The 25,769-nt window shown below is 38.9% G+C and overlaps 1 protein-coding gene and 1 non-coding gene across 6 annotated transcripts in view; both read left to right on the forward strand.

Annotated features, from left to right (window-relative positions):
* ARHGEF33 (Rho guanine nucleotide exchange factor 33) overlaps positions 1–25,769 on the forward strand; it is a 79,560-nt gene that overhangs the window by 8,060 nt on the left and 45,731 nt on the right. For all 5 annotated transcript variants that reach the window (XM_012788500.2, XM_076000692.1, XM_012788501.2 and 2 more), the window contains 2 exons: positions 20,517–20,626; positions 22,069–22,118. In XM_012788500.2, the coding sequence (XP_012643954.1) occupies positions 20,602–20,626; positions 22,069–22,118 (75 nt within the window). In that variant the 5' untranslated portion in view covers positions 20,517–20,601. The remainder of the gene's footprint in view (positions 1–20,516; positions 20,627–22,068; positions 22,119–25,769) is intronic.
* On the forward strand, positions 17,035–17,138 carry LOC142870391 (small nucleolar RNA U13). Its single transcript, XR_012918794.1, has one exon. It is a non-coding gene; the product is annotated as a small nucleolar RNA U13 (small nucleolar RNA).

Consider the following 25,769-nt stretch of genomic DNA (forward strand, 5'->3'; position numbering starts at 1 on the left):
GAAATTTTGCTTATAATTCAGGATATTCATGGACACTCTGAGAGTATATGGACCCCTGATCTTGTAGAAGTAAGACCTTCAGCTTAATATTTTAACATAAATACTATAATAGAAGTGTGAACAAGATGCTATGGCAGCACGGAAAAGCAGGGCTTAACTCTACTGGGGCACATCAAGAAAGACAGGGAAGGGGTACACTTGCGATGAATCTTCAAAGACACTAGGAGTTCGACAGCTAGTCTGGTGTAGGGAAGGATGTCCACCGAGGGAAGAGCAAAAAATCTGTAATTAATGCATGATTAAATAAATGATAATGTAAAGAATAATTTGGATGGTGAATAAGATATAAAAAGGAGATGTGAACATTTGATTTCAATTTAGGAGAGGATCATTGACTAAATAATATGCTATTAAGAGATATATTGCTAAAATCAAGTGGAATTGATTGGAAAGCCATTGCTTTCACAAAGTGAATTGGGGGAATAAAGTTCTGAAACTGTATTTATAAGATTAAAGAGCTGCATGTAAAACTCAAAATCTAGGCAGCATTTGCCCTCTTGGCTGTGGTAAGTCCCATGCACAGTCTAGCTGGTGCCAGTCACTCAGGGTGGACACTCATTCCCGATTCTGCCACCCTTGTTCCCTCTGCTGTCTTCCAGGAGCTCCAGAGGGGCCATTTGGCTTCCCATTTACCCTTCCACCAGCAACGAGCAGGAAAGAGGGTGCAGGGTCTCAACATTTCTACACTGAGCATGGATCACTTTCACAATTATGTTTGTAATTTAGATTTTAAAGCAATATAGTATAAAGTAAGGCTTACAAATAATGTCATAGCTGGTTCATTTCTGTTTGGCTGTACTTAAGCTAATATACCTAACTGAAAATTCAACATTAGGCCAGGTGCAGTGGCTTATGCCTGTAATTCCAGCACTTTGGGAGGCCAAGGAGGGAGAATAGCTTGAGGTCAGGAGTTCATGAACAGCCTGGGCAACATAGTGAGATGCCAACTCTACAAAAGAATTAGCTAGATGTGATGGCGTGAACCTGTAGTCCTAGCTACTTGGGAAGCTAAGGCAGGAGGACTGCTTGAGCACAGGAGTTTGAGGCTGTAGTGAGTTATGGTCATGCCACTGCACTTTGACATGGGTGACAGAGAGAGACTGTCACTAAAAACAAACAAATAAATAAATTATGAAAAATTTAAAAATTAAAATCCAATATTAGGCCTACGTTCTACTTCTTGGCAGTGGCTTCATAAAGTCTCAAGGATATTTCACTTGATAAATTTTATTTACTATTGATTTAAATTTTTACTTATCAGATGCTATAAAGATTTTGAAGAGTAAACTGCATACATTGCACATGCTATTTTGTGTGTGTGATGTATCCTTATAAACATTATTGTAAATACAAAGAAGCACTTGGTCTTTTCCAAAGGGTAGTGCTCTGAAGGATTTCTCAGTCTACATGTTTAGTTAAAATAAAAATTACAATTTAGGTAAAATAAATAGCATTGATTTTTCCAGTTGGCCTTTTCAACTCATTAATTTTAAAAAAACGAATACATCTCCTGGGTATGAACAAATAAAGTTCTGTGTTGTTTTATTTAGGGAAAGAAATTAACCATAAACATCTCCTGGAATTAAATTAAACTCAACTCAAACTTGTGTTGACTGCCCACTGCAAAAAGTTCTCAAGCTTTTCACATGTCAGAGGAATGTGAACAAATGATATAAATGTATTTATTTATCTTTAAAACTCAAGCTAATTTTGTGCCTCCTCTATAAAATAACTGAACATTTAAAAATACATGATAATTTTAAAAATTGCCAAAAATTGAGTAAAATTGCTACTATAAAGAGTAAAATTGCTACCATAAGGAGATATGCTATATTTATATTTAGAGTGCTTCAAGTACAGCACTCTAGGATGATAAGATATTATGCTAAGTGAAATAAGCTGGCATAGAAAGACAAATATGGATGATTTCACTTATATGTGGAATCTAAAGAAGTTTAACTCATAGAAGTGGAGAGTAGAATGATGGTTACTAGAGGCTGTAGTCAGTGGATGAGGGGGAAAAATGAAATGATGTTGGTCAAAGGGTACAAGTTTCAGTTAGACAGAAGAAATAGGTTTTTGAGATCTATTGCACAGCAGGGTGACTAGTTACTAATATATTGTATATTTCAAAACTGCTAAGGGAGTAAGTCTCAAACATTCTCACCACAAAATGATAAGAATATGAGTGGATGGATGTGTTCATCAACTTGATTTAATCATCCCACATTGTATACATATATCATAATATTGCATTATACCCCATAAATATGTATGATTATACTTTGTCAATTAAAAAATTCAAATTGAAATAAAAAAAAAAACGAATCAGGTACCTTCCAGGTACAATGGATAAGTGTAAGAAATGGTCCCTGCTCTAGGGTAGCTTATAGTGGTGTATGGGAAACAGACACAGAGGCTATTGCCTATAATTCTTAGCAGGAAGAAATACTGACAATATGGTATGGGAATGTAGTAGAAGAGGGATTGACCAATTATGACTTGGAGGATCTGGGCAGTTTTCACAGAGAAGGAAGTGCTTGAATTGAGCCTTAAAGGATGAGAAATATTTGATTAGGTAGGGAAACATATTTGGGGGATAGAGGTTGGGAGGAACAAAGGTCCAAAAGTAGAAGTGCTTGGTGAAAGGCATGAACCCTGATCATCTGCACATGTATAAGTAACTACTATAAGATTTTTTTGGAAATACTCTGAGATAGAGAAACAAATCAAGTAAGTTCAGCTAGTCCAGTAACTGGCTGTTACAGTAGCTAAATCCTATCTACCAATGTCTGCCTGGCTAAGGAGAAGAAAGGGAGCCCCTCCCAGCCAGCCTCTCCAAGGTTCTGATTAGAGGAGCAGCCCCAGAGGACACAGGGGGGTAGTGATTTGCAGAACACATGAGCTGGGGTTAGTGAGCTGGGGCTCCTGAGATTTCTAATTAAGGTCTCACAGACAGAGCTGGATCAAGATACCAGAGGCAGGCTAAAAATCTAGCACTTATTCTAATGGATTGCCTTTCCATATTCCACACTTGAATGGAGACTAATCCCTGAGAGGAAGAGGAGTGAAAAAGGAAGCTCCCCCAGGGCAGTACTCAGTTTCCCATCCAGGATCAAGACTAATTCAGCTCTGGCCTCCCACTGGCTACATCACTCAGCAAAATAAAAATCCTACAAGAAAACCAGACTCAGGGCTGGGCTCAGTGGCTCACGCCTGTAATCCTAGCATTCTGGGAGGTTGAGGCGGGAGGATCGTTTGAGCTCAGGAGTTCGAAACCAGCCTGAGCAAGAGCAAGACCCTGTCTCTACTAAAAATATAAAGAAGTTAATTGGCCAACTAAAGACATATAGAAAAAATTAACTGGGTATGGTGGTGCATGCCTGTAGTCCCAGCTACTTGGGAGGCTGAGGCAGGAGGATCGCTTGAGCCCAGGAGTTGGAGGTTGCTGTGAGTGAGGCTGACGTCATGGCACTCTAGCCCGGGCAACAGAGTGAGATTCTGTCTAAAAAAAAAAAAAAGAAAGAAAACCAGACTCAGCCTTCTTAGAAGGTGTTTTGGTGACTATCTGTTGCTACTCTAGCCTGCACCTATGATATCCCACTCCCACTGGAAACACACACACACACACACACACACACACACACACACACACACACACACACACACACCCTGCCCTGGAGGAGCTTCCTGAAGCATTTGTTTCAGTCACCCAAGATATCTTCCTTGATAGAAGTTCGGACAAATCTAGTTTTCTCCCTCTCATATTCCCAGGGATGTCTTAGTACCTCTGATAGGTTGGTGCAGGGGAAGCCCCTTAATCCAGCTCTAGCCCCAGTTTTAGGCCCAGAGTTAGCAAGCAGCTGGCTGCTGGTGGGCTCCCTTCCCACCCACAGCTGGGCCAAGGCTGCTGCCACTAACTCACTGTCTCCATTCTGGCTGTGCGGCTGTAGCCGCCCCTGAGCGGGGCTCACTTCTGAGCGAGGTACTTCAGACTCAGAAGAAGCTTAACGTATCCCTACCCTTGGAAACCTTCACATCTGGACCCATCAGGAGACTCCAATGTTTGTTTTTTCTTTTACCTCTATTCTCAGCCTAGGACTGATCTTCCAGCTTTGTCCTAGGCAAAATTGCAAAGCACAGTACTAATCATAAACAGAGGCTAATAATCATACCAGATACTGAGCTATTCGGCTCTTATGGAGCTTAAGTCCTTTTCTCAAGGTCAACCACCTATGTAAATCATGGACCTAGGATTTGAATTTACATCTTCCCTACTTCAAAGCTCAGATTGTCCATCTCCACCCGCTTAAATAGGACATTAAACCCCTTTGTTCTCTCTCTCAGCCAGGATTTTCTTCTGCCAGTTCTTTCTTCCTTAGTCTCTATAGCCATGACTATTGATTATTAGATTTTTAGATGAGAAAAAAATCTAATCAATTAATTATTAATAATTCATTAACTGGGGAGTATTATGTGCTAAATAATTAACATTGCTAGTGTTTGGGCAGGTTTATTGTCTCTGTCAACAAACTTTAATTGAGCTTCTATTCTAGGTAAAAAGAGTATAGATAGATAGACCAGGTACCAGGTATATTAATAGATGGAAAAAATAGCCTCTTTTCTCAAGAAGTTTATAATCAACTTAAAAAATGAGATAATTGGTCGGGCATGGTGGCTCACGCCTGTAATCCTAGCACTCTGGGAGGCTGAGGCTGGTAGATTGTTTGAGTTCAGGAGTTCAAGACCAGCCTGAGCAAGAGCGAGACCCCATCTCTACCAAAAGTAGAAAAATTAGCCAGGCATGGTGGCACATGCCTGTCATCCCAGCTACCCAGGAGACTGAAGCAGAAGGATGGCTTGAGCCCAGGAGTTTGAGGTTGCTGTGAGCTAGGCTGACACCATGGCACTCTACCCTGGGCAACAGAGTGAGACTCTGTCTCAAAAGAAAAAAACGAGATAATTTATATAACAATAGAAAATCTTGGTTTGGGTTCCAATTGAGTTCTAGTTATTCCAAGAAGGAAGGATAATTTCCATTTTTTCTTTTTATTTCCCAGTCTAGTACACTTTTACCCAGATAATTTCCTATTGGATTGAATGGGGAAAATTCCAGAGAAGGAATGGGCCTGAGTTAGATTTTGCAGAATGAGTAAGGATGTGATAATTGGAGCAGGGTGAGGAGGGCAGACCAAGCAGCAGGGAAAAGGAGAGACAAAGTAGGAATGCACAGAAAAATTATCTGAGCGTGGTGGCATGTGCATGTAGTCCCAGCTACCCAGGAGGCTGATGCAGGAGGATTGTTCGAATCCAGGAATTTAAGGTCGCATGAGCTATGATGATACCACTGCACTCTGGCCCAGGTGACAGAGCAAGACCCTGTCTCAAAAAAAAAAAAACAACCAAAACCAAATTAGTAATGCAAGTGGTGGATAAGACCAAGAAGGCTGGAAGATCGCCTATATATTTGAAATAAAGTTGGAGGGAAGGCCAGGGACATTGTGGAGGACCTTGAGATTTGTGTTTTGTTTTATAAAGAAGGAACACCTACTGAAATGTTTTTTTTTTACAGAAGCAAAAAAAAATTATCTAAGTGATACTTAAAAGAAACTAGGAAACTAATCTAGTGGCAGTGAAAAGGGCTGGTAAACTAATTAGGATGCTCTTATAAACGTTTAGGCACAAAGCAGTCAGTGTTAAGCCAAACAGATGACAATGAAAAGGGAAGGAAAAAACTGAAGAAACCTTATCAATGAAGACTCGCAAGGATTTCACAACTGGTGGAGTGTAGGATGAGAGGAGATCGTTCCAAGGTCTTGAGCCTGGGTCAATGGTGGCGTTAGTGACAGAGGCAGGCAAATCTGAAAGGGGAGCCTGGCTGGTTTAAAGATGACCAATGTGATTTAAACAGGTTGAGTTTGAGGTGGCCATGGAACAGCCAAGGGAAAAAATTCGTTGGAAGGAAATATAAGTGCAACCAGGAATATTCATTTAGCAGAAAAAAAGATCAGGGAAAAAAATAGTTTTTTTTCCCTTCCATTAAAATAAAGACCTGAATACTAGAGAATATTTAAAACTGCATAGTGAAAGAACTAGGGATTCATAAGTTGTGAACTGCTCAGCATAATTTCAACGCTGTGGTACAGTGTTGATTTTTTTTTAGACTGAACGAAAGAACAGTTATGGAAGGCCCTGGGGACTGGCGGGCTGGGGTAGGGAGGTCATTAGTTGCTATATCACCATGTTATCAAGTTGCTGAGTGATATTTGGAGCCACCCTATTATTATTATTATTATTTTTTTAGACAGAGTCTCATTTTGTTGCCTAGGCTAGAGTGAGTGCCGTGGCATCAGCCTAGCTCACAGCAACCTCAAACTCCTGGGCTCAAGCAATCCTTCTGCCTCAACCTCCCGAGTAGCTGGGACCACAGGCATGCGCCACCATGCCCGGCTTATTTTTTCTATATATATCAATTGGCCAATTAATTTATTTCTATTTATAGTAGAGATGGGGTCTCGCTCTTGCTCAGGCTGGTCTCGAACTCCTGACCTAGAGCAATCCATCAACCTCGGCCTCCCAGAGTGCTAAGATTACAGGCGTGAGCCACCTCGCCCGGCCGGAGCCACCCTATTAAATTTTAGCCTCAGAGTTTTAGAGCTATAAGGACTTTGAGAGCCTCTTCACACTATAGATGAGGAAATGGAGCCCAGAGAGGGTGCCTGGCTTCCTCACAGCCCCACAGTAAGTAAAAAGTCAGGGTTGGATCTTAGTCTACTATTCTTTGCAGTCCCAGACCCTGTGGGCTAGCGGGTGCCCTACCTCCCTGACTCACTGGGGAGCATTCTTACTTACTTCTATAGACGGAAGCCTGGTGAAAACGTCCATAGATTGCATTGTCAAACGGCAAAATGGACGACCTCTGAAAACTTTAAGTACGTAGCAGGCGTAGCAGACATAGGCAGGAAATGATGTGGGGCAGCTGATGTGTGCCCTGGTAGGTCAACTTACCTTCAGGTAAAGGAAAAATTTTCCAGTGGCTTCAGAACAAGATGAAATGAGCATAATATACACATAGGGAATGATTTCCTTATAGCATGCTTAAGCTGTCCTAGAATAGGTTTCAAGTGAGGTTGTTCAGGGTCTTTCTTTTTTTTATTTATTTATTTATTTATTTTTTTGTCACATTCATTACAACAATAGGGGTCTTTCTTTACATACTTTTAAAAGTTCTGAAGAACAGGATTGCTATCCAACTATCTGGGACACAGAAGAGAAGAAGTATGTAATTCAGTTTAGAGACAGGAGGACAGAGCGCTTTTCTATTCTATTTTTTATTAACTTATTCCTCCCATCCAAGTACTAACCAGTCCTGACCCTGCTTAGCTTCTGGGATCAAACGAGATCAGGCATGTTCACGGTGGTATGGCCATAGATTTTTATTAACTTATTCCTGTCCCAACTTGTTCCAAAAAAATGAAATTAAAATAACGCAACAAAATATTTAGGAATCAGGATATAGCTTCTTAGCAAAACCAGCCCCAGTCTGTTCTGACCTCTTTATGGAATGTCTCTAGCCCTTTTCTCCTTGTTCTAAACTTATCAGGTGTGGTAAAAATTTACCCTTTGCTTGGGCTCAGTCTGCCTTAGCTCTAGGGAGGGCATGTATGAAACAAGCTGAAATTATAAAAGAAATGACCAAACTAATGATGTATTACATTTTTCATTCATCAACAAATATGTCTACTATTTCCCATTTTTGAGTTTCTACTGCTGGACTCTGTGATAATAATGGGTTGTAGGGTGATCCTTGCATTAGTGAGGATAGGTGACAGTTGAAGGGAATGACCAAGGCAGCCTCATGAAGGGTATGAGACATGAGCTGCCCATTGAAGGTTGACTAGGACTTGGGTTGGTAGAGCGTAGTTTTCAGCAGGGTACCTGTGGGGCAGATCCTCAAGTAGGAATACATAAGGCCTTTCAGTGGACTAGGGACAGTGTTGTGGTTTTGGTGGCAAGAGAATATCACTGACCCCTGTCAAGGGTGCATGGGCTGTGGGCTGTTTTTCTAATTGAGGTCATCAGTTTTCAAGGTTTGTCTATGATTTCCAACTTGTGGAGTCATTGCTCATCGGGAGTCCTTCTTCACTGGGAAGTAGTGGGAAATTACAGTCTTGCTGAAGATTGGATTTTACTATATTCTCCTTTCTAGCTGTTCTGAAAGCGCCAAAGGCAGATCCAAATTGGATGTCATTTTGCCTGAACTATGAAAAACATTCTCCCAGGAGAGGCAACAGTAACCTGGTTTCCCCTCTCACTTAAAATAGACCTTGGTGACTGATGATCTATTTCGCAAGGTACTACTAACTCAGCCACCTTTCAGATCTGGGGAGTCCTGCAACTGTCTCTGTTTCAGCAGAAGGAATATTTCCTGAGGACTAAAGATTTCCCATGTTCCTATACTCTTTTGCAAATTATCACCATCCCTAGGGCTGGAGAGAGCTTTCCCTGGAGCCCAGGGCTCTTTCCCTCCACAAACCTCCCAGGAGCCTCTTTTGCCCTTCACTGTCTCTCCTCCCTTCCAACCAGGGCTCACTTGGTGAAAGTACAGTGACAGTCACTTTATTTTCTCTTTAAAGTAGATATTTACCTTGTACTGAGGATTTCTGCCTCTGGCACAGAACATCTCCAAGAGGCTCTTAACTTCCACTCAGAGGAATCCAGGGAGAGAATGTGTTTGAAAGCTTGAGACTAAAGAGAGTGAAACCAGAATAAGAAGAGACATGGAGCCCATCTTCCTGACCAGATCCACACGCAGCCCATGAGACATTCAGGCTCCCAGAATCTGGTTCTGACACATTTATGTATGTCAAGTAATAAAATGAGTCAGAAGAGCCCCAGGAAGTAATATGATCTGAAACTTTTGACAAGTTTTGATGTTTTGAATGAGGCATTTTTAAACTTAAAATAATTATCTCTGGCCAATGGTTTGTTGTGTGTGTGTGTGTGTGATAGCAAGCTGGCATTCTTTTTTTCCTGATTGATGTTGACACTTATCAGTGCCACCAAATCACCCTATCCTGATTGTTTTTGGTGAACAACATCAAAAATTAATGTGCCAGTGGAGTGAGGGTGGGAGGATCTCTGACATTCCATTTCCTTTCTTTCTTTTTTTTTTTTTCTGAGACAGAGTCTCACTCTGTTGCCCTAGCTACAGTACCATGGCGTCAGCCTAGCTCACAGCAACCTCAAACTCCTGGGCTGAAGCGATCCTCCTGCCTCAGGCACCCAGGTAGCTGGGACTATAGGCACACGCCACCGTACCTAGCTAATTTTTTTTTTTTTAGTTGTTTGGCTAATTTCTTTCTATTTATAGTAGAGATGGGGGTGTTGATCTTGCTCAGGCTGGTCTCGAATTCCTGAGCTCAAGGGATCTGACCGCCCACCACGGCCTCCCAGAGTGCTAGGATTACAGGCTTCAGTCACCACACCCGGGCTTGATATTCCATTTTCTGATGTAAAGAACCTCCCATGTGCTTCCAAGCTATGGAATTGCCCTTTCTCTATGCTTTGCTCCTGTTCTCACTGGTTCTGAGCACTTCGGAGTTGCTGGCAGCAATGCAGCATTGGTATAGCTGGTTTTGGTGTGAGCCCTTTTATGAGGAAATCCTGCTCGCTCTTGGGTCTTCTCTTCTCGGTGGGCACAGGGGATATATTTCTGCCAGTGCAACTTTGGTTGATTGAACAAAATAGGGGTTTTTTTCCCTCATAAAAATCATCTCCAGGCCAAACTCTTTCTACATTTACCACTAATTCTTTATTGTGGATGGAAGTTGTGGTACAAAGCATGTTTCTCTGGTGGTTTATTAAATGAGCATTCAGGTCACTTGTGCAAACATTTGTTGAGAGCATGCTCAGAATGGTGCTAGGAGCTGGGGATAGAAAAATGAATAAAACACCCTCTCTGCTCCTTGGTTGCTCTGCGTGTTGAGGGAAGTAGTATTGAGGCAGTTAACTATGGATGTGGTGATGGCTTGTGAACTGGTTCAGTGGCAGGAGCCACACTGTTTCTAGCAGCATCTATCTTTGAGAAAAGGTCAAGTAAGAGGCTGACTTGAAGTCCAGGCACCATTTTCAAAATAAGGACATTTATTGTTTGAGATGCCTAGTGACAGAGTCTTACTTTAATTCTTTAATCTATTGCCGTTGCCACTTTAAATTGTGTATTCATAATTATTTTGGAAGTGGGTATGAAAGGTTACATTACCACTGAGGTATCTTCATTATTTTAAATTTTTAAATTTTTTTTTTTTTTTTTTTGAGACAGAGTCTCGCTTTGTTGCCCCGGCTAGAGTGAGTGCCATGGCATCAGCCTAGCTCACAGCAACCTCAAACTCCTGGGCTCAAGCAATCCTACTGCCTCAGCCTCCCGAGTAGCTGGGACTACAGGCATGCACCACCATGCCCGGCTAATTTTTTCTATATATATTAGTTGGCCAATTAATTTCTTTCTATTTATAGTAGAGACGGGGTCTCGCTCTTGCTCAGGCTGGTTTTGAACTCCTGACCTCGAGCACTCCATCCACCTCGGCCTTCCAGAGTGCTAGGATTACAGGCGTGAGCCACTGTGCCTGGCCTAGGTATCTTCATTTTAAACACGTGTATACCTACATATTGTGAGGTTTGTCTTATCTCCTCATCATTTTGCTTCTAAGGATCACACTGTACTCTTTGTTTGCTTATATTGTATTGATTAATAAATTATATTAATAACTGTATAAGCAAGAAGCCATTTCTATATTCTAGAAAAAAACTGCTGATCATAGTGTTGTATTTTTGTTTTCTGACATTTTATTTAGAATATATGTATATTTATTTATTTAGGCTATCCTTGAATAAATTTGTTATCAGAACCACCTCATAAATTGGATTTCTCCATTTACATGTGTTATATTCTCTGGTACAGATAAAATGACACAGTCATTGTTATTTATAGAACCTTCCTGTGATGTTCTATAATTGTTTCTTATTTGGGATGTAGATATTTGATCCTACCTTTCAATATCTTCTAAAGATATTTGTTCTAGTTAAGAACATTTCTACCACTTTTTAAACAAATTTCAATAATTTATGTTTTCCTAGAAAATTATCTATTTCATCCAGCTTTTAAAAATTACTGGCAATAAATTGCACATAGAATTTAACAAATAATATTTTACATCCACTGAATTGGTGGTTACATCCCTCTTTTTGGCCCTACTTTGTATTTTTTCTCGTTCTCTCACTCTCTTTCTCTCATCAGACTTGCCAAAACGGTTTTCCTTTTATCAATCCATTCAATCTGCTTCTTCAAATACCTATCTGAGCCCAGATAGGAATTGATACCTTTTTTTATGACAATAAATGTGTTTCCTGGTCGGGCGTGGTGGCTCATGCCTGTAATCCTAGCACTCTGGGAGGCCAAGGCGGGCGGATCGCTCAAGGTCAGGAGTTTGAAACCAGCCTGAGCAAGAGCGAGACCCCCGTCTCTACTAAAAATAGAAAGAAATTAATTGGCCAACTAAAAATATATAGAGAAAAAATTAGCCGGACATGGTGGCGCATGCCTGTAGTCCCAGCTACTCGGGAGGCTGAGGCAGAGGATTGCTTGAGCCCAGGAGTTGGAGGTTGCTGTGAGCTAGGCTGACGCGATGGCACTCTAGCCCAGGCAACAGAGTGAGACTCTGTCTCAAAAAAAAAAAAAAAAAAAAAAAAGTGTTTCCTTATATTACTATGCTTTGGAATACTGTAGCATGGAGCAGTTTATTTAAAGATATAGTATAACAGAAAGAGTAATGCTTATACTTGGAGCTACTTCCTGTGTAACTTTGGGCAAATAATTGTTGCGAGCTATGGTTTCTTTCTGTATAAAATGAACAGAACGTGTACTTTATCTACTGCACAGCATTGCTGCAGCGATCAAGTGAGATAATATATGAGAGTGCTTTAAAACTATGAAGCATCTACAAACAAGGTGCTACTGCCACAAAATAATGTTGCCTTTAGGCTTTAGAGCAGGCGTCCTCAAACTACGGCCCGAGGGGCCACATGCGGGTGTTTTTGTCCGTTTGTTTTTTTACTTCAAAATAAGATATGTGCAGTGTGCACAGGAATTTGTTCGTAGTTTTTTTTAAACTATAGTCCGGCCCTCCAACGGTCTGAGGGACAGTGAACTGGCCCCCTGTTTAAAAAGTTTGAGGATCCCTGCTTTAGAGAATAAAAACCAAGCGAATAGTCTTTATCATAATTTTTAAACGTTTTTCTACAAACACAAAGATCCTATAGACGCTCCTCTATGAAAATGTTTGCAGGATTTGTCCTGCTGAATTTAGTTTTAGAGGAAAGTATTTCCTCGTCTCCCTCCCCTCAACACAAAAAGTTCTCATTCTACTAAATTAGAAATGTGCACTAAAGACCCATTCAATAAAGGACACCGAAATGGAAATTAACTCAAGTCTGTTTTCAATTAATTTCCATTCCCCAAAGGGCCAAACTTTCTTTTTCTGTCACGGCAGTAATTGGAAAGTAATAGACAATCCTCAGTTTTTGTGGTCTTGTGTGAGTGTGTGGGGGGGGAGGAGGGTACACATTCTAGGTCAGTCTGGGGGAGGGTCAGGAGATTTTTCAGTGTTCTTTAGGTTTCTGTTAACTTCATTATTTTAAATATTAAAAAATTGATTTCACAAAAATCTGGCTATAACTTGTTAGGTAAACATTTCAACATTCCTATTTTTCTATATCAATAAATATAGAACGTTTGTTTTTAAAGAGCAGAAATCGATTTTAAAAGCAAATCTTAGCCAGGCATGGTGGCATGTGCCTGTAGTCCCAGCTATTTGGGAGGCTGAGGCCAGAGGATGGCTTGAGCCCAGGAGTTCATGACTAGCCTGGGCTAGATAGTAAGACTCTGTCTCTAAACAAAAGAAGAAAAAAGAAATACATTCTTCCTCCAAAGTTGTAGTATGTGAAATGTGAGTCAGACAAGAACACAGGGACTCTGGTTGACGGGAAGGAGAGGGAAGGCCTGGGACATTACCAGCTTGGGAGCTTTCTCTCTGCACTCAAGACATACTCAAGAAATCCTGAGGGCTTCAAAAATCCAAACTAAAAACCATCGCTCTATATAATGATCAGGCATGATTTAGACACCAACAGGCTCTTTCTAAAAGCTTAACGGTATTTTCCCAAGCATCTGCCAAGGCCTAGATGGGTGTTATTAGAGGCTAATTGTAGAGATGGAAAGAAATAAGGAAGGTTAGGGAGGAATAGAAGCCCTATTAACTTTGTGAGAGGAATGTTAGCAACTCATGGTTATTTAATCAAAGGTAAGCAGTGATTTAAGGCAGGCATTCTCAAACTTTTTAAACAGGGGGCCAGTTCACTGTCCCTCAGACCGTTGGAGAGTGCGCACTGTGGGCCTGGGATGAGTCGGCTGCTAAGCAGGACAAGCAGCAGCGGCAAAAACACCAGTGGGCCGGATAAATGTCTTAGGCGGGCGGCATGTGACCCATGGGCTGTAGTTTGAGGACGCCTGATTTAAGGGCTAGCAAGGGCAGAGTAAAGAATTACTAGGCTCAGAGTGAGAGAGATTCCCAGTACAAAATAAAGAGAAGACTACAATTGAAATCTCAAAGGCAGTTTCATAGTCACAAGAAGACTTTTTCTAGAATAAGTCATATTACTTTTCTATGCCATTCTGTTGCTATTTTCACTTTGTAAATGTACTTTTCAATATATATTAATATGATCATACTCTTCAACCTAAATGTTCTCTTCTGGAAGCTTAGCCTAAGAAAAAAATGTCTTAAACATGAAAAAAAAGAGACTATATTCCTTTAATAATATTCATTTATTATAGTGAAAAACAGGAAACTATCCTACTAATAATTGGGGGAGGAAAAGAAAACAATGACACATTTCCTCAAGAAACTATTTTTTAGTAATTAAAATAAAACAATTGTGAAACTATTTGGAGAAAGCCAGGAGTAATAAAAGGACTGGTTCTGAAATCACACAGACCTGCCTGAATAGCAATTCTGGCTCCCTCTGTCATTTCTTAGTCCACAGTCCTGGGCATATTATTACTTCATTTTCCCACTCATCAATATTCTCGTTTATAAAATGGGCATATGATACATCCTTAATAGCATCGATGTGAGGATTTAATTAAATGAAACAATAGAAATAAAATATGAAGCATGGTGTTTGTCACACAGCAGCTGTACGGTAAATGTTAATTCCCTCTCCACCATTGCTTATATAGCACATAGAGAAATGCTTGTGCTCTGTCAACAGATTTGACAAATTTAAGGAAATACATGGTGTTCTAGGAAAATATAAATGACAAAATTAAGTGGAAAAGTTGACTAGACCAAATTCTTTTGAAGAAATTGAAAAGGCTTTAAAGATTTGTCTATTTTTAAAAAAGGCACCAGGACCAAATGGTTTCATATCTCTGCTCTGTTATCTTTTGAAGAACACACAATTCCAATGTAATTGAAATTTTTCTAGATTATAGAAAATATTTTTAAAAACTCCGCTATGTCATTGTAGGTAGCATAACGTAAATGACAAAATAAAATAGAATAAAAAATAAAAAACAATATACCCTCCACATATCAAAATCACTTAAGAAAATACAGATGCAAAAACCATCTAAACATTAACCAGTAGAATCCGCAGCGCATAAAAAGAACTATATCCTGGCCGGGCGCGGTGGCTCACGCCTGTAATCCTAGCTCTCTGGGAGGCCGAGGCGGGCGGATTGCTCGAGGTCGGGAGTTCGAAACCAGCCTGAGCAAGAGGGAGACCCCGTCTCTACTATAAATAGAAAGAAACTAATTGGCCAACTAATATATATAGAAAAAATTAGCCGGGCATGGTGGCACATGCCTGTAGTCCCAGCTACATGGGAGGCTGAGACAGAAGGATCGCTTGAGCCCAGGAGTTTGAGGTTGCTGTGAGCTAGGCTGACGCCATGGCACTCACTCTAGCCTAGGCAACAAAGCGAGACTCTGTCTCAAAAAAAAAAAAAGAACTATATCCTATGATCAAGCATACATTCTAGGCATCTAAGGATGATCAACATCAGGGAATTACCATAATCCTTTATGACAATAAATTAAAGGAGAAAAACCCTATCCTATCAATAGCTGCTAAAGCTCTAAATAAAATCCAGTATCAATTTCTAATAAAAATTCTAGTAAAATAGGACTAAAAGAAAACTTCATCTACCAAAGACAGGAAACATAATTTTAAATGGCTCTAAAAGCCATTCACACTGAAATCAGAAAATGTATAATGATGTCCACTGTCACCATTATTAGTAAACATTATTCTGCAAACTCTAGCAAATTCAATAAGATGGAGCAATAAAAAACTGCTATAAATATTTGAAAATAAGGACAAAAATAACCTGGAAAATAAAGGAATTCCCATTTTAAAAATTTTCCCTAATTAATACAGGAATTTGATACAGTGGCTGAATACAAAATAAATACACAAAAAAGACTACAAAAACTGGTTAGAAATGGAAATGGGGAAAATGCCATTCACACTAAAACTATAAAATACTTTAAGAATAAATTTCACAAAACAGTACAAGACCTTTAAGAAGAAAACTGACTATAAAATCTAATACAAAATCTGATTAAACCACCTGAAGCAAGATCCAAACAAACGAAAAGAGTTATATTGCTCCTGGCTGATAAGATTTCATGTAAGAAAAATGTAAATTCTCCCAAATTAATATATACATCTAATGCAATTTCAATGAAAATCTTCATTTTTTTGTAACAGGTAAAATGATTTTGTAGTTCATTTGTTCATATGGAAAAATAAATGTCAGGAAAAGCAATTTATAAAAAAGAATAATGGTTGGCTTGCCTTTCAAATATTTTTAAAACACTGAAAAACATCTGCAATCTGTGATTTTGGAATAGGAATAGGTAGATAGATCAGAATAGAATAGAAAACCCATAATATATATGGTAATTTAATATATGACAAAAATTGATATTTCAATTCCATGAAGGAAGAGGATAATTTATTTGATAACCAGTGCAGGTACAAGTGGCAATACATCTGGAATATAAGGAAGTTGAATATTCTCTTATTCCATAAGTGAAAACAAATTTCACATGAATTAAACACTTTTAAAAATGAGAAAAACCATAGAAGAAAATTTAAGAAAACATATACCTGTAACCTCAGCATTGTAGAGAGCTTTTAAACCAACTCAAGAAACCTAGAAACAATTAAGGAAAAAGATCTATTTGACTTCATAAATTTTAAAATGTTTCAATAGCAAAAGTAACCACAAAGTCAAAAGACAAAAAAGATATATGGGGAAAATATTGCATATGACAAATAGTTAATATCTATTATATAGAAACTCTTACTAATTGATAAGGAAAAGGCAGATGACCCAGTAGAAAAATAGGCAAATCAGCGGAAGAGATAATGTATAGAGGAACAAATCTGGATATCCAGGAAGTATATTTAGAGATTCTCTATATTAGAGAATATATTCTCTATATTAGAGATTCTCTCCAGGAAGTATATTTAGAGATTTAGCACTAGAAATCAGCAAAAGTAACTATGAAATATCACTTGTCACCCGCCTTACTGACAAGAACTAAAAAGTATAAACATACACTATTGGCTGGGATGCAGGAGAAAAGGTACCCATGCAATGCGCTTGGGGAAAATGAGATTAATTATAGCCTTTTTGGAAAGCAGCCTAGCCACATCTATGAAAATCCCACATTAATAAAAGCACCAATATGTAAGGATCTATGTGCCAAGAAATTTGTTGTGGCATTATTTGCAGTGGCAAAGTAGTGGAAATAAAAGAAATGCCCATGAAAAGAGGAATGATCAACCCACTTCATTTGTGCTGTGGAATATTATGCAGCCCTTAAGAATAATTTCTTAGAGATCCTTTTGTGGTTCCTAAGCGGGATGATTGTGTTTTCACACTCATGTGTGAGATGTGCCTCCTTCAAACCTTGTTACAATGTTGGCACATTACCCGTCCAATGCAAAGTTAGAAAAAATAATAATCATTTCTTAGATCTACACTAATTAACTTGGAGAGATTGCCATGATGTATTAAGTGAGAGAGGTAATATGCAGAGAAGTATAGTATGAATCTACAATGACAGCCCTATCGCATATGTGTATATTCTGTATAGATGCTTATATGTGATTATGTAAGGATGGAGACAGGAATGGAAGAACACCAGAGATTGTCAACCCCAGTTGGGATTGGGGAAGAACACTTTGTACCCTCGGCTCAAACGGCCATAATGAAAACAGCATGAATAATAATAATAATCCAATTTTAGAAGAAAAATGCTTATGTTATAACTTAGGTAGAATAGTTAGGTACAAAGTTTTAGGTAGGCTCCATTAACAATCATGTCAAACATTCCAGAGAAAAAAGATTGACAGGCAATACAAACAAATGATCATGATAGTTGTGTAAGTAGAGGCATTATAGTTGTTTTTCTCCCTTTATAGTTTCCAAATTTTCTCTAATGTAGCTTTGTTGCTTTTGTAATTAACTAAATGAAATAGAATGTCTAACTCACTATCAGTCACATATCTTTTATTATGTCTTTAAATCAGTGGCCATGTGTATGTATCTGCATTTGAGGATGCCCTGGCTCTGCAAATGTGTAAATTTTCATTTTACGTATGATATATGGATTCTTTTGCTTGTTTGTTTTCAATTAGTTGTAGATTGGATAGCTAAATCCCTGGGAATAAGTTATCCATAAAAATCCCATAAAAATAAGGCTTTACCTATTTCAAGACTTTTTTCCCCAAATAGTAACAGAAATCACTTCTAATAATAATTTTAAAAGCTGTGTAGCTTTGGGCAGGCCACTTCAGTTTCCTTCTCCAGGCCTTGGTGGCTTCACCTATTAATGAACAAGTGTTATGAAATAATTTTCTCAGGGCCTTTTTGGCTCTAACATTCTATTATTTAATTATATTCATCATGGAATACATTATTTATTTGATAGATATTAATAGGCTTATCAAATAAATTAACAATTGCTAAAGAGAAGAATGTCTTCATCTTAGTAAAGCTTATATCAGCTATGAAAAGAGATTAAGATAGCTAGGGAGATGCCCTATCCTGACATAACTTTCATGCTCACGTGAAATGTGTGTAAGAAAGAGTTCAAATAGCATATGGTCTTTCTTTATATTCCTCATTTATAACTATGTAGCTGTTCCCCAATGCCTTGTCATCCATGTGTACCCTCCATGTGTATCTTTGCTAATTTACTATTTTGCTTCAGAGACCTCAGGATGTGAATGAAAGGTCTTAAGTCACCTTTCTTCAGGTATAATTTACATAGGATAAAATGCACCCAATTAAAATATACATTCGATGAGTTTGAACAAATGTATGTTCTCATATACCATAACACAATTAAGCAATAGAACCTTTCTATCACCTGCAAAAGTTCCCTGTACCTCTTCCCAGTCATCCCTCCACCTCCTGCTAGGCAACTGCTGCTCTACATTTTGTCGCTATAGATTAGATTTGTCTTTTCTAGAGTGATATAACTTGTTAAAATTTTGTGATAAACAAAATTTTGAATTTGTGTTTTCTTGATCTTGCATAGTGCTAACATATTTGTACCATTTCAATCAGGTTTCTTTTTTTTTTTTTTTTTTTTTTTTGAGACGGAGTCTCACTTTGTTGCCCAGTCTAGACTGAGTGCCATGGCATCAGCCTAGCTCACAGCAACTTCAAACTCCTGGGCTCAAGCAATCCTCCTGCCTCAGCCTCCTGAGTAGCTGGGACTACAGGCATGCGGCACCATGCCCGGCTAATTTTTTCTATATATATTAGTTAACCAATTAATTTCTTTCTATTTATAGTAGAGACAGGGTCTTTCTCTTGCTCAGGCTGGTTTTGAACTCCTGACCTTGAGCAATCCGTCCACCTCGGCCTCCCAGAGTGCTAGGATTACAGGCATGAGCCACTGCGCCCAGCCACAATCAAGTTTCTTAATTGCAAGCAACAGAAAACAACTCTGGCTGATTTAAGCAGCAAAAGAATTTGTCGAAAGGAGATGAGTAGCTCATAAAATTGCTGGGAGGCTGGAGAACCCAACCTGGGATTATCTGGCCAGCAACAATGTCCCAAATCATATAGCATCTCACTTTTCTGGTGGGGAAAGCACCACAAGCAGCAGCTTGAGTTTCCTCAACTGTCTGTACCAGATGTTGATTACCACCACTATCTTTGCTGCTGCCGCTTGTCTTTACAACTCTGTTTCTTAGAAAGTAGAAAGAATATCAGGTATATCTGAAATCTTTCTGCAAGTGCCAGTGTCAGTTGAGGTGGTTGCATCTGACTGGTATCCCCTAGGTCATGTGTCTATCATGCCTCAGCTGCAAGGGAGGCTAGGAGACCTTGGCACTTTTAGCCTCTCTAGTGCCCCTATAGAGACATCAAGCCTTGTAGGGCAGGGGAACTCTCCAAACACAGGGAAGTGTTAACATGCTGGATGGTTAAAAAGAAGGCCAGTGTCTGCAACACTGACTGTGTGTGTGCCTGTTAGATGGCACTCTGACCTTGCAGCTTCGTATCTAATGGTCACGACAGCCAGGCCACATTTGACAAGCATCTTCTGGGTGCAAAGGAGTCTACCAGATGCTGAAAGTAGGGACAAGGCCATCAATGAAATTTCTGTTTAATGAAATGGAAACAGGTGTATTGGCCTTCATACTTGCTCAAGTTTTTTCTTCTTAAGATAATTTCCCTAAACTATAACCCGCTAATAAAATCAATGCATCCAAATAAAGAATGTGGTGGATTTTAAAACTATCCCACACTCAAATAATGAATTTCATATTTATTCACAAAATGATATTTATCTTTAAGCTAAATTTTACTCAACTTAATGTTTTTTTTTTTTTTTTTTTTTTTTTTTTGAGACAGAGTCTCGCTTTGTTGTCCAGGCTAGAGTGAGTGCTGTGGCGTCAGCCTAGCTCACAGCAACCTCAAACTCCTGGGCTCGAGTGATCCTTCTGCCTCAGCCTCCCGAGTAGCTGGGACTACAGGCATGTGCCACCATGCCCGGCTAATTTTTTATATATATATCAGTTGGCCAATTAATTTCTTTCTATTTATAGTAGAGACGGGGTCTCGCTCTTGCTCAGGCTGGTTTTGAACTCCTGACCTTGAGCAATCCGCCCGCCTTGGCCTCCCAAGAGCTAGGATTACAGGCGTGAGCCACAGCGCCCGGCCTCAACTTAATGTTTTTACTCTTCTGAAATTGCATAAACCACAAGCTATGTTCATTTCAATTTTTTTAAGTTGACACATAAAGTAAGTCCAGTTTCTTCACCAGTTCTACCTGCTGTCCCTTGCTCTTGATTTCAATTGACAGGTGCGAGGAAGAGGCGGTGGCCTGAGCCAGGACAATGATGATGCAATGTTGAAGAATAGACTGGAGGGAAGAAGCAACAGGCACCATGGAAAAAACCAAAACAAAGCAAGGTCAGATGTTTCCTCTGTCTTGCTTTAGGGCTCGGGATTCAAGGAATGTAGATTTTAGTCTTGTCTTGCCACTGTCTCAAAACATGACAATATGTTAACTTGACGATTCTCATTTCCCTATCATCAGATAATGACCATGACGAACACAGATTTGGGACTGGAAAATAGGAAATGCTATATCTATATAATTTTGTCAGAATTGTTATCTTATTTTTCTTAGCAATAACTTTAGGACTGTCTAAGAACAATATGCTGAGTAAGGCTAAGACACAGATTCAACTAATAGACATCTAGCACCTTCTCGGCTAGTCTAGAAGCATAGTGCCTTGCTTTTTAATCTTACCATATAGAAGCAACCTTGTGGAAGTAGGTTCTGTCATCTCCAATTTACAGAGGAGGAAACAATCATAGAGGAGGCAGGCTACAACTCCAAAGTGTCAAACTTAGGTCTGGGATCCTGGTCTTTGTTCCCAAGTCTCGGTTCTTGCCATTATACCGGGCTGTTGGGACATAGTATAAAATGGGCTAAATAATCTTTACTCAAGCTTGTGCAGGGAGTTTTGGTAATCTCAAACCACCTGGATTTTATAGGGGCAGCCGTCTGCGTGTATAAGGTCTGGGATGAGGTTATATATTATTTATGCACTTAACACACAGTGTCTGGTTCCTCTAAGGAGGGGTTTCCTATTCCAGTGTGTCTTAGGAGAACGGTATACACATCCACACAACCAAATGTACATTCTAGGCCAACCTTATTTTCTCCATAGGTTTTAAGTATTAATAGCTTTTACAACCTACTACTTCTTCCTTTATGTTTGTTCTGTGTTTCCCAGTCTCTAGTGTGGACAATACTATTTTCTTCTGCCTGCCCCTTCCCAGAACCTTTCCATTGACAATTCCCTTCTATCAGCCCTCTTGCCCAGGAGGACAGCAAGATTCCCTTAGCTGATCCTGGCTGTGACAGTAGGGAAGAGTTCAGAAGTTTGATAAACACCAGAGGTAGGAGAAGTAAGGGACACTTTTTGCAGGTCTCCTGAGATCAATACGTGCCTGGTGAATAGCCACCTTCCTGACTGTAGAACTGCCCCCTTGGGTGAACTTCAGTCAGCCTTAAGAACATGAGGGAGACACTTCTGGTGCATTCCCTTCTGGCTATTTAATGGCCACCAATCATTTGGTTTGGTTGAGAAACTTCCCTACTGTGGTAGAACATGGTTTACTACAAGAGTATATCAGGTAGCTACAGCTTGGTCATTACGTACGACGGGTGAATATAAAAACCACTTATACCAGCTTAATTTCTGTTGCTCTTGAATCACTGGTTTCCTGTCACATGGGCACAGATAGTGGATCCTATAAGTTCCCTTATTCCCTGCATGTATCTGAAGAGGATACGGAAAGAATGAGTCGTGCTGATTGAACAAAGCTCTTTCTCCCTACAGGAGAGAATGAACACATGCCGGTGAATAGTCCTTCCACACAGATCTACCAGGTAAAGACAAGTAGATTGTTTTGAATGCTCCCATGTGCAATAGTGATGGCTGTCCTTTGTGTACAGAGATTTTTAGCACTCACAAGTGCTTCCGCATACATTGTTGTATTTGTTCTCTTAACAAGACTGTGATATAGGCAGGGCAGAGGGTACCCCCACTCACTCATTGTACTTTAGAGAGAACTGATTATTGAAGGACAAGTTATCCAGTTTATAAAATGCAGAAATACTCCCCCAACCTCACCCCTGCTTCTCTTGCTTGTTGCCACTGTCACTATGGCCAATATACTACACAATAATATTTCCAGCAGAGAGGAGGAGAGAGCAAGACCTGTTTTTCTTAGTTTCTCAATTCTTAGGGAGAATTGGGAATTGAAAGGGCGTTAACATTGCAAATGTTCAAATATACTTATAGCAAAAATTTTAAGCTACTTTCAAATAATGGGAATAATTTAATTTATAAGGAAGATGAAAGTTCTGCAAAACGTCTTTGCAATGAGAGTCAGATCAGGCTGCTTTGGCTCTCTAAATAGTATTTTTTCAGCTGCTATCTCCCAACTGTAAATTTAAAGTAAATCTCTGTTCTTAAAAATCATGGAAGTTTATTCTGACATAATTTGTAATTTAAAGCAGCTTGCTAGGGAAACTGATGCTCTATCCTCTCTAGACTTCAGGCAGCATTACCTGGAGTACAGGAGAAGAAAGAATGAACTGACAGGGCTTTGTGGGGGAGTGGGAGAAAGGGTGCTTTCAAAGTTGGCTCTAAGGTTTTAAGCCCTGGTAACTAGGAAAAAAAGTGGTCTCTCAATCAGAAATATAGGAGTCCAGAGGCAGACAGTTTAGGGGAAATGTCATTTAGATTTGTTGAGTTAAAGTGACAATAAAGTGAAAATAAGTAGTTACCAGAAATATCACTCAAGAGATCATTGCTGTGAGCCCAATTAGGGCAAGCCAGCATAGAAGAATTATGAAAACTTTTTTAACCATACTGCTCCTAGACTCAGACCAACTGGAGGATGGGGTAGAGGAAACAACTTCATTTCAACTGCATACTTATTGAGCAGTTACTCTGTGCAAAGTCTACCGCTTAGCCTAAAGGGAAATTCAACAGATGAAACAGACATTCTCATTGATTTTAAGCATCTACAACCTGCAAAATATATAGAATAAATAGCTTACACAGGTAGGCTGTTGAAAGAATTACAACAGAGGCATTTATAAAATTCTGTGGCGGAAGGATGAATTAATATTGATTGGAGGATTTGAACCGGATACTTAAGGACAAGTGAATCATTTGACAAGTGGATATGGGAAAGGACCAACTTCAACAAAGGCCTGGAAGCAGGAGTGGATCTTCCCTCAGCACTGATGTGATGCCTCACTGGTCCAAGAGCTCCAATGCTTTTCCCTGTCCACCTCCCTTCTGTTCACAGCTGACCTATATGTGGCCTTTGAATGAACGTGGGTACCTCTTTAAACTGAGGTATGATTTAAAGTCTATTATAGGTTTTATGTAGGTCACTCCCTGAATGTTAGCTAAATATAGCTGCAATGGGGGTGGCCTCATTATCTTATTGTATCACAAATCCAAGTACATCTGATCACAGTGGAACACATGAAGCAATGGAAAAGTGAAGTTGGTCTATATGACCTCTGGGATGCTGTTATAACCCTACCCTTGTTTTAAAAGAACACTTCCTAAGCCCTAGTCTGTTTACTCCAAGCAACATTTAAACAAGAGAAGAAGAAGAAAGAGGAGAAGAAAGAAGACAAGGAAGAGGGAGGAGGGAAGTGAGGAGGAGTTAACTATAATAGAATAAAATCAATACTGGGGAGGGAGGGTATCTAAAGCAAAATATGAAATTTAAGCAATTCTCTATCTCCTTATTTTCTTTTCTTGACAGATCCCATCCCTACCTGACATTATCGTTTATATCAACTTGTTTCTTTCTTTTTTTTTTTTTATTGTCTGTCTCCTCATCTAGAATGTAAGCTCTAAGGGCAGGGATTTAGTCCATTTTACTCTCTGATGTATTCTCAGCAAAAAGTACAGTGCCTGGCATATAATACATATTCAATAAATATTAGCTGGATGAATGAATGAATATATACAAGTTGTGTATATTGCTTTGAGCCAAAAGGTCTGATGTAGTTGTTCAGTCTGGTGCCAGTATTGGGAAATTGTCTGGTTCTTTGGGAAAGAAAGAAGCTTTTGTCACTCTATGCCCTAATCAAGATAAACTCCAAAGTGGATTAAAGGGTTAAATATTTAAAAAACCAAACCATAAAACTTTAGAATAAGTGAATATTTATTTTGCCTCTGATATTAAATATCTTTCTAAGTAAAAAAGCACTAGAAGAAGTAACAAAGAAAGGAGTTTGAGGGGCTCATCTATATTACAATTTAAAATTCTTCCAACACAAAAATATAGACAAATTCAAAGGCAAATAACAAAATTGGAAAGATAGTTACAAAAAAATATACTGAAGGTTTAAGGACAAATAAATAATTCATGAAAATCAATAAAAATGGAAACTTCCAAGATCCCAGTAGAAAATGGGCAAAGAACACAAACAATTTACCCAAAGTAAAATTACAGATGACTAATAAACAGAAGAAAAGGTTGAAACTCAAAGAAGCAATGATCAAAATAGGAGTATTATATTTTGACTACCTAATTAGCAAATAAAAAAATAATAATATTTAGTTCTGGTGAATGTGTGTAATTGGCACAAACTTTTAGGAAAATTATTAGTTAAAATGTAGCAAATGTTAAAATGTTCAATCCTTCATTGGCTCCCTGGTCTATACCCTTTGGATGGACTTGGCCTCCTTGGTGACAGTAAGGTGCAGTAACTCAAATCAGGTCATGGAAATCAACAAGAGAATGAGCACTACTATCTCTCAGCTCATTCTGCATAAAATTACCACCAAAACAGTAGTAGGATATTTCTACTACTATATATATATACTATATATATCCTCCGGTCTGCGGGCTCAGTATATTTCCTTTTATTTAAACCCAATTTTACTTCCTTTTTCTCTTATTGTTTGTCCATTGCACATTCCCCTTTCAAAGTCATCAAATCAGCTCTCTTTTCTAGAGTCAGGTGTTATTGTTTCACCCTTGATCACTTCATTTTGCATATGGATTATCAAAATTATAATCTCATCAATGTGAGAAGGGGATCCAATAACTAAGGCAACAGATGTGGTAACTGCACAATTTAGTGCTAACCCAACATTCAACTGATGATTTGAACTCTGTGTTTGAGGCTCACTTGTAGCCTTCGCCATGTAAACACTGCAGTTTCCTCCATTTCTATTACCCAAGTTTCATGTATCTTATTATTCAAGATAAGTTTTTCTAAATCCACTAACTTAAGACATTATATATCATACATGTAACCTATTATTATAACTTTTAAAATCCTCTGGTCAAACATATTTTGTATAATTATTAATGAATTGAATATATTGCCTCCTTGCAATATTAGTAGATTTCTCTTTCGGTCAAATATTACCTAACATCTTTGACTCCTAGTGATTTTATATTTAGAGATTTATCCTAAAGAAATAATCTGAAACATGTACAAAACCTTAAATAAAAAACTATATGACAGCATTCTTTCTTTCTTTCTTTTTTTTTT

This window comes from Microcebus murinus, chromosome 3 (assembly GCF_040939455.1).
Source record: "Microcebus murinus isolate Inina chromosome 3, M.murinus_Inina_mat1.0, whole genome shotgun sequence".
Taxonomy (NCBI): domain Eukaryota; kingdom Metazoa; phylum Chordata; class Mammalia; order Primates; family Cheirogaleidae; genus Microcebus; species Microcebus murinus.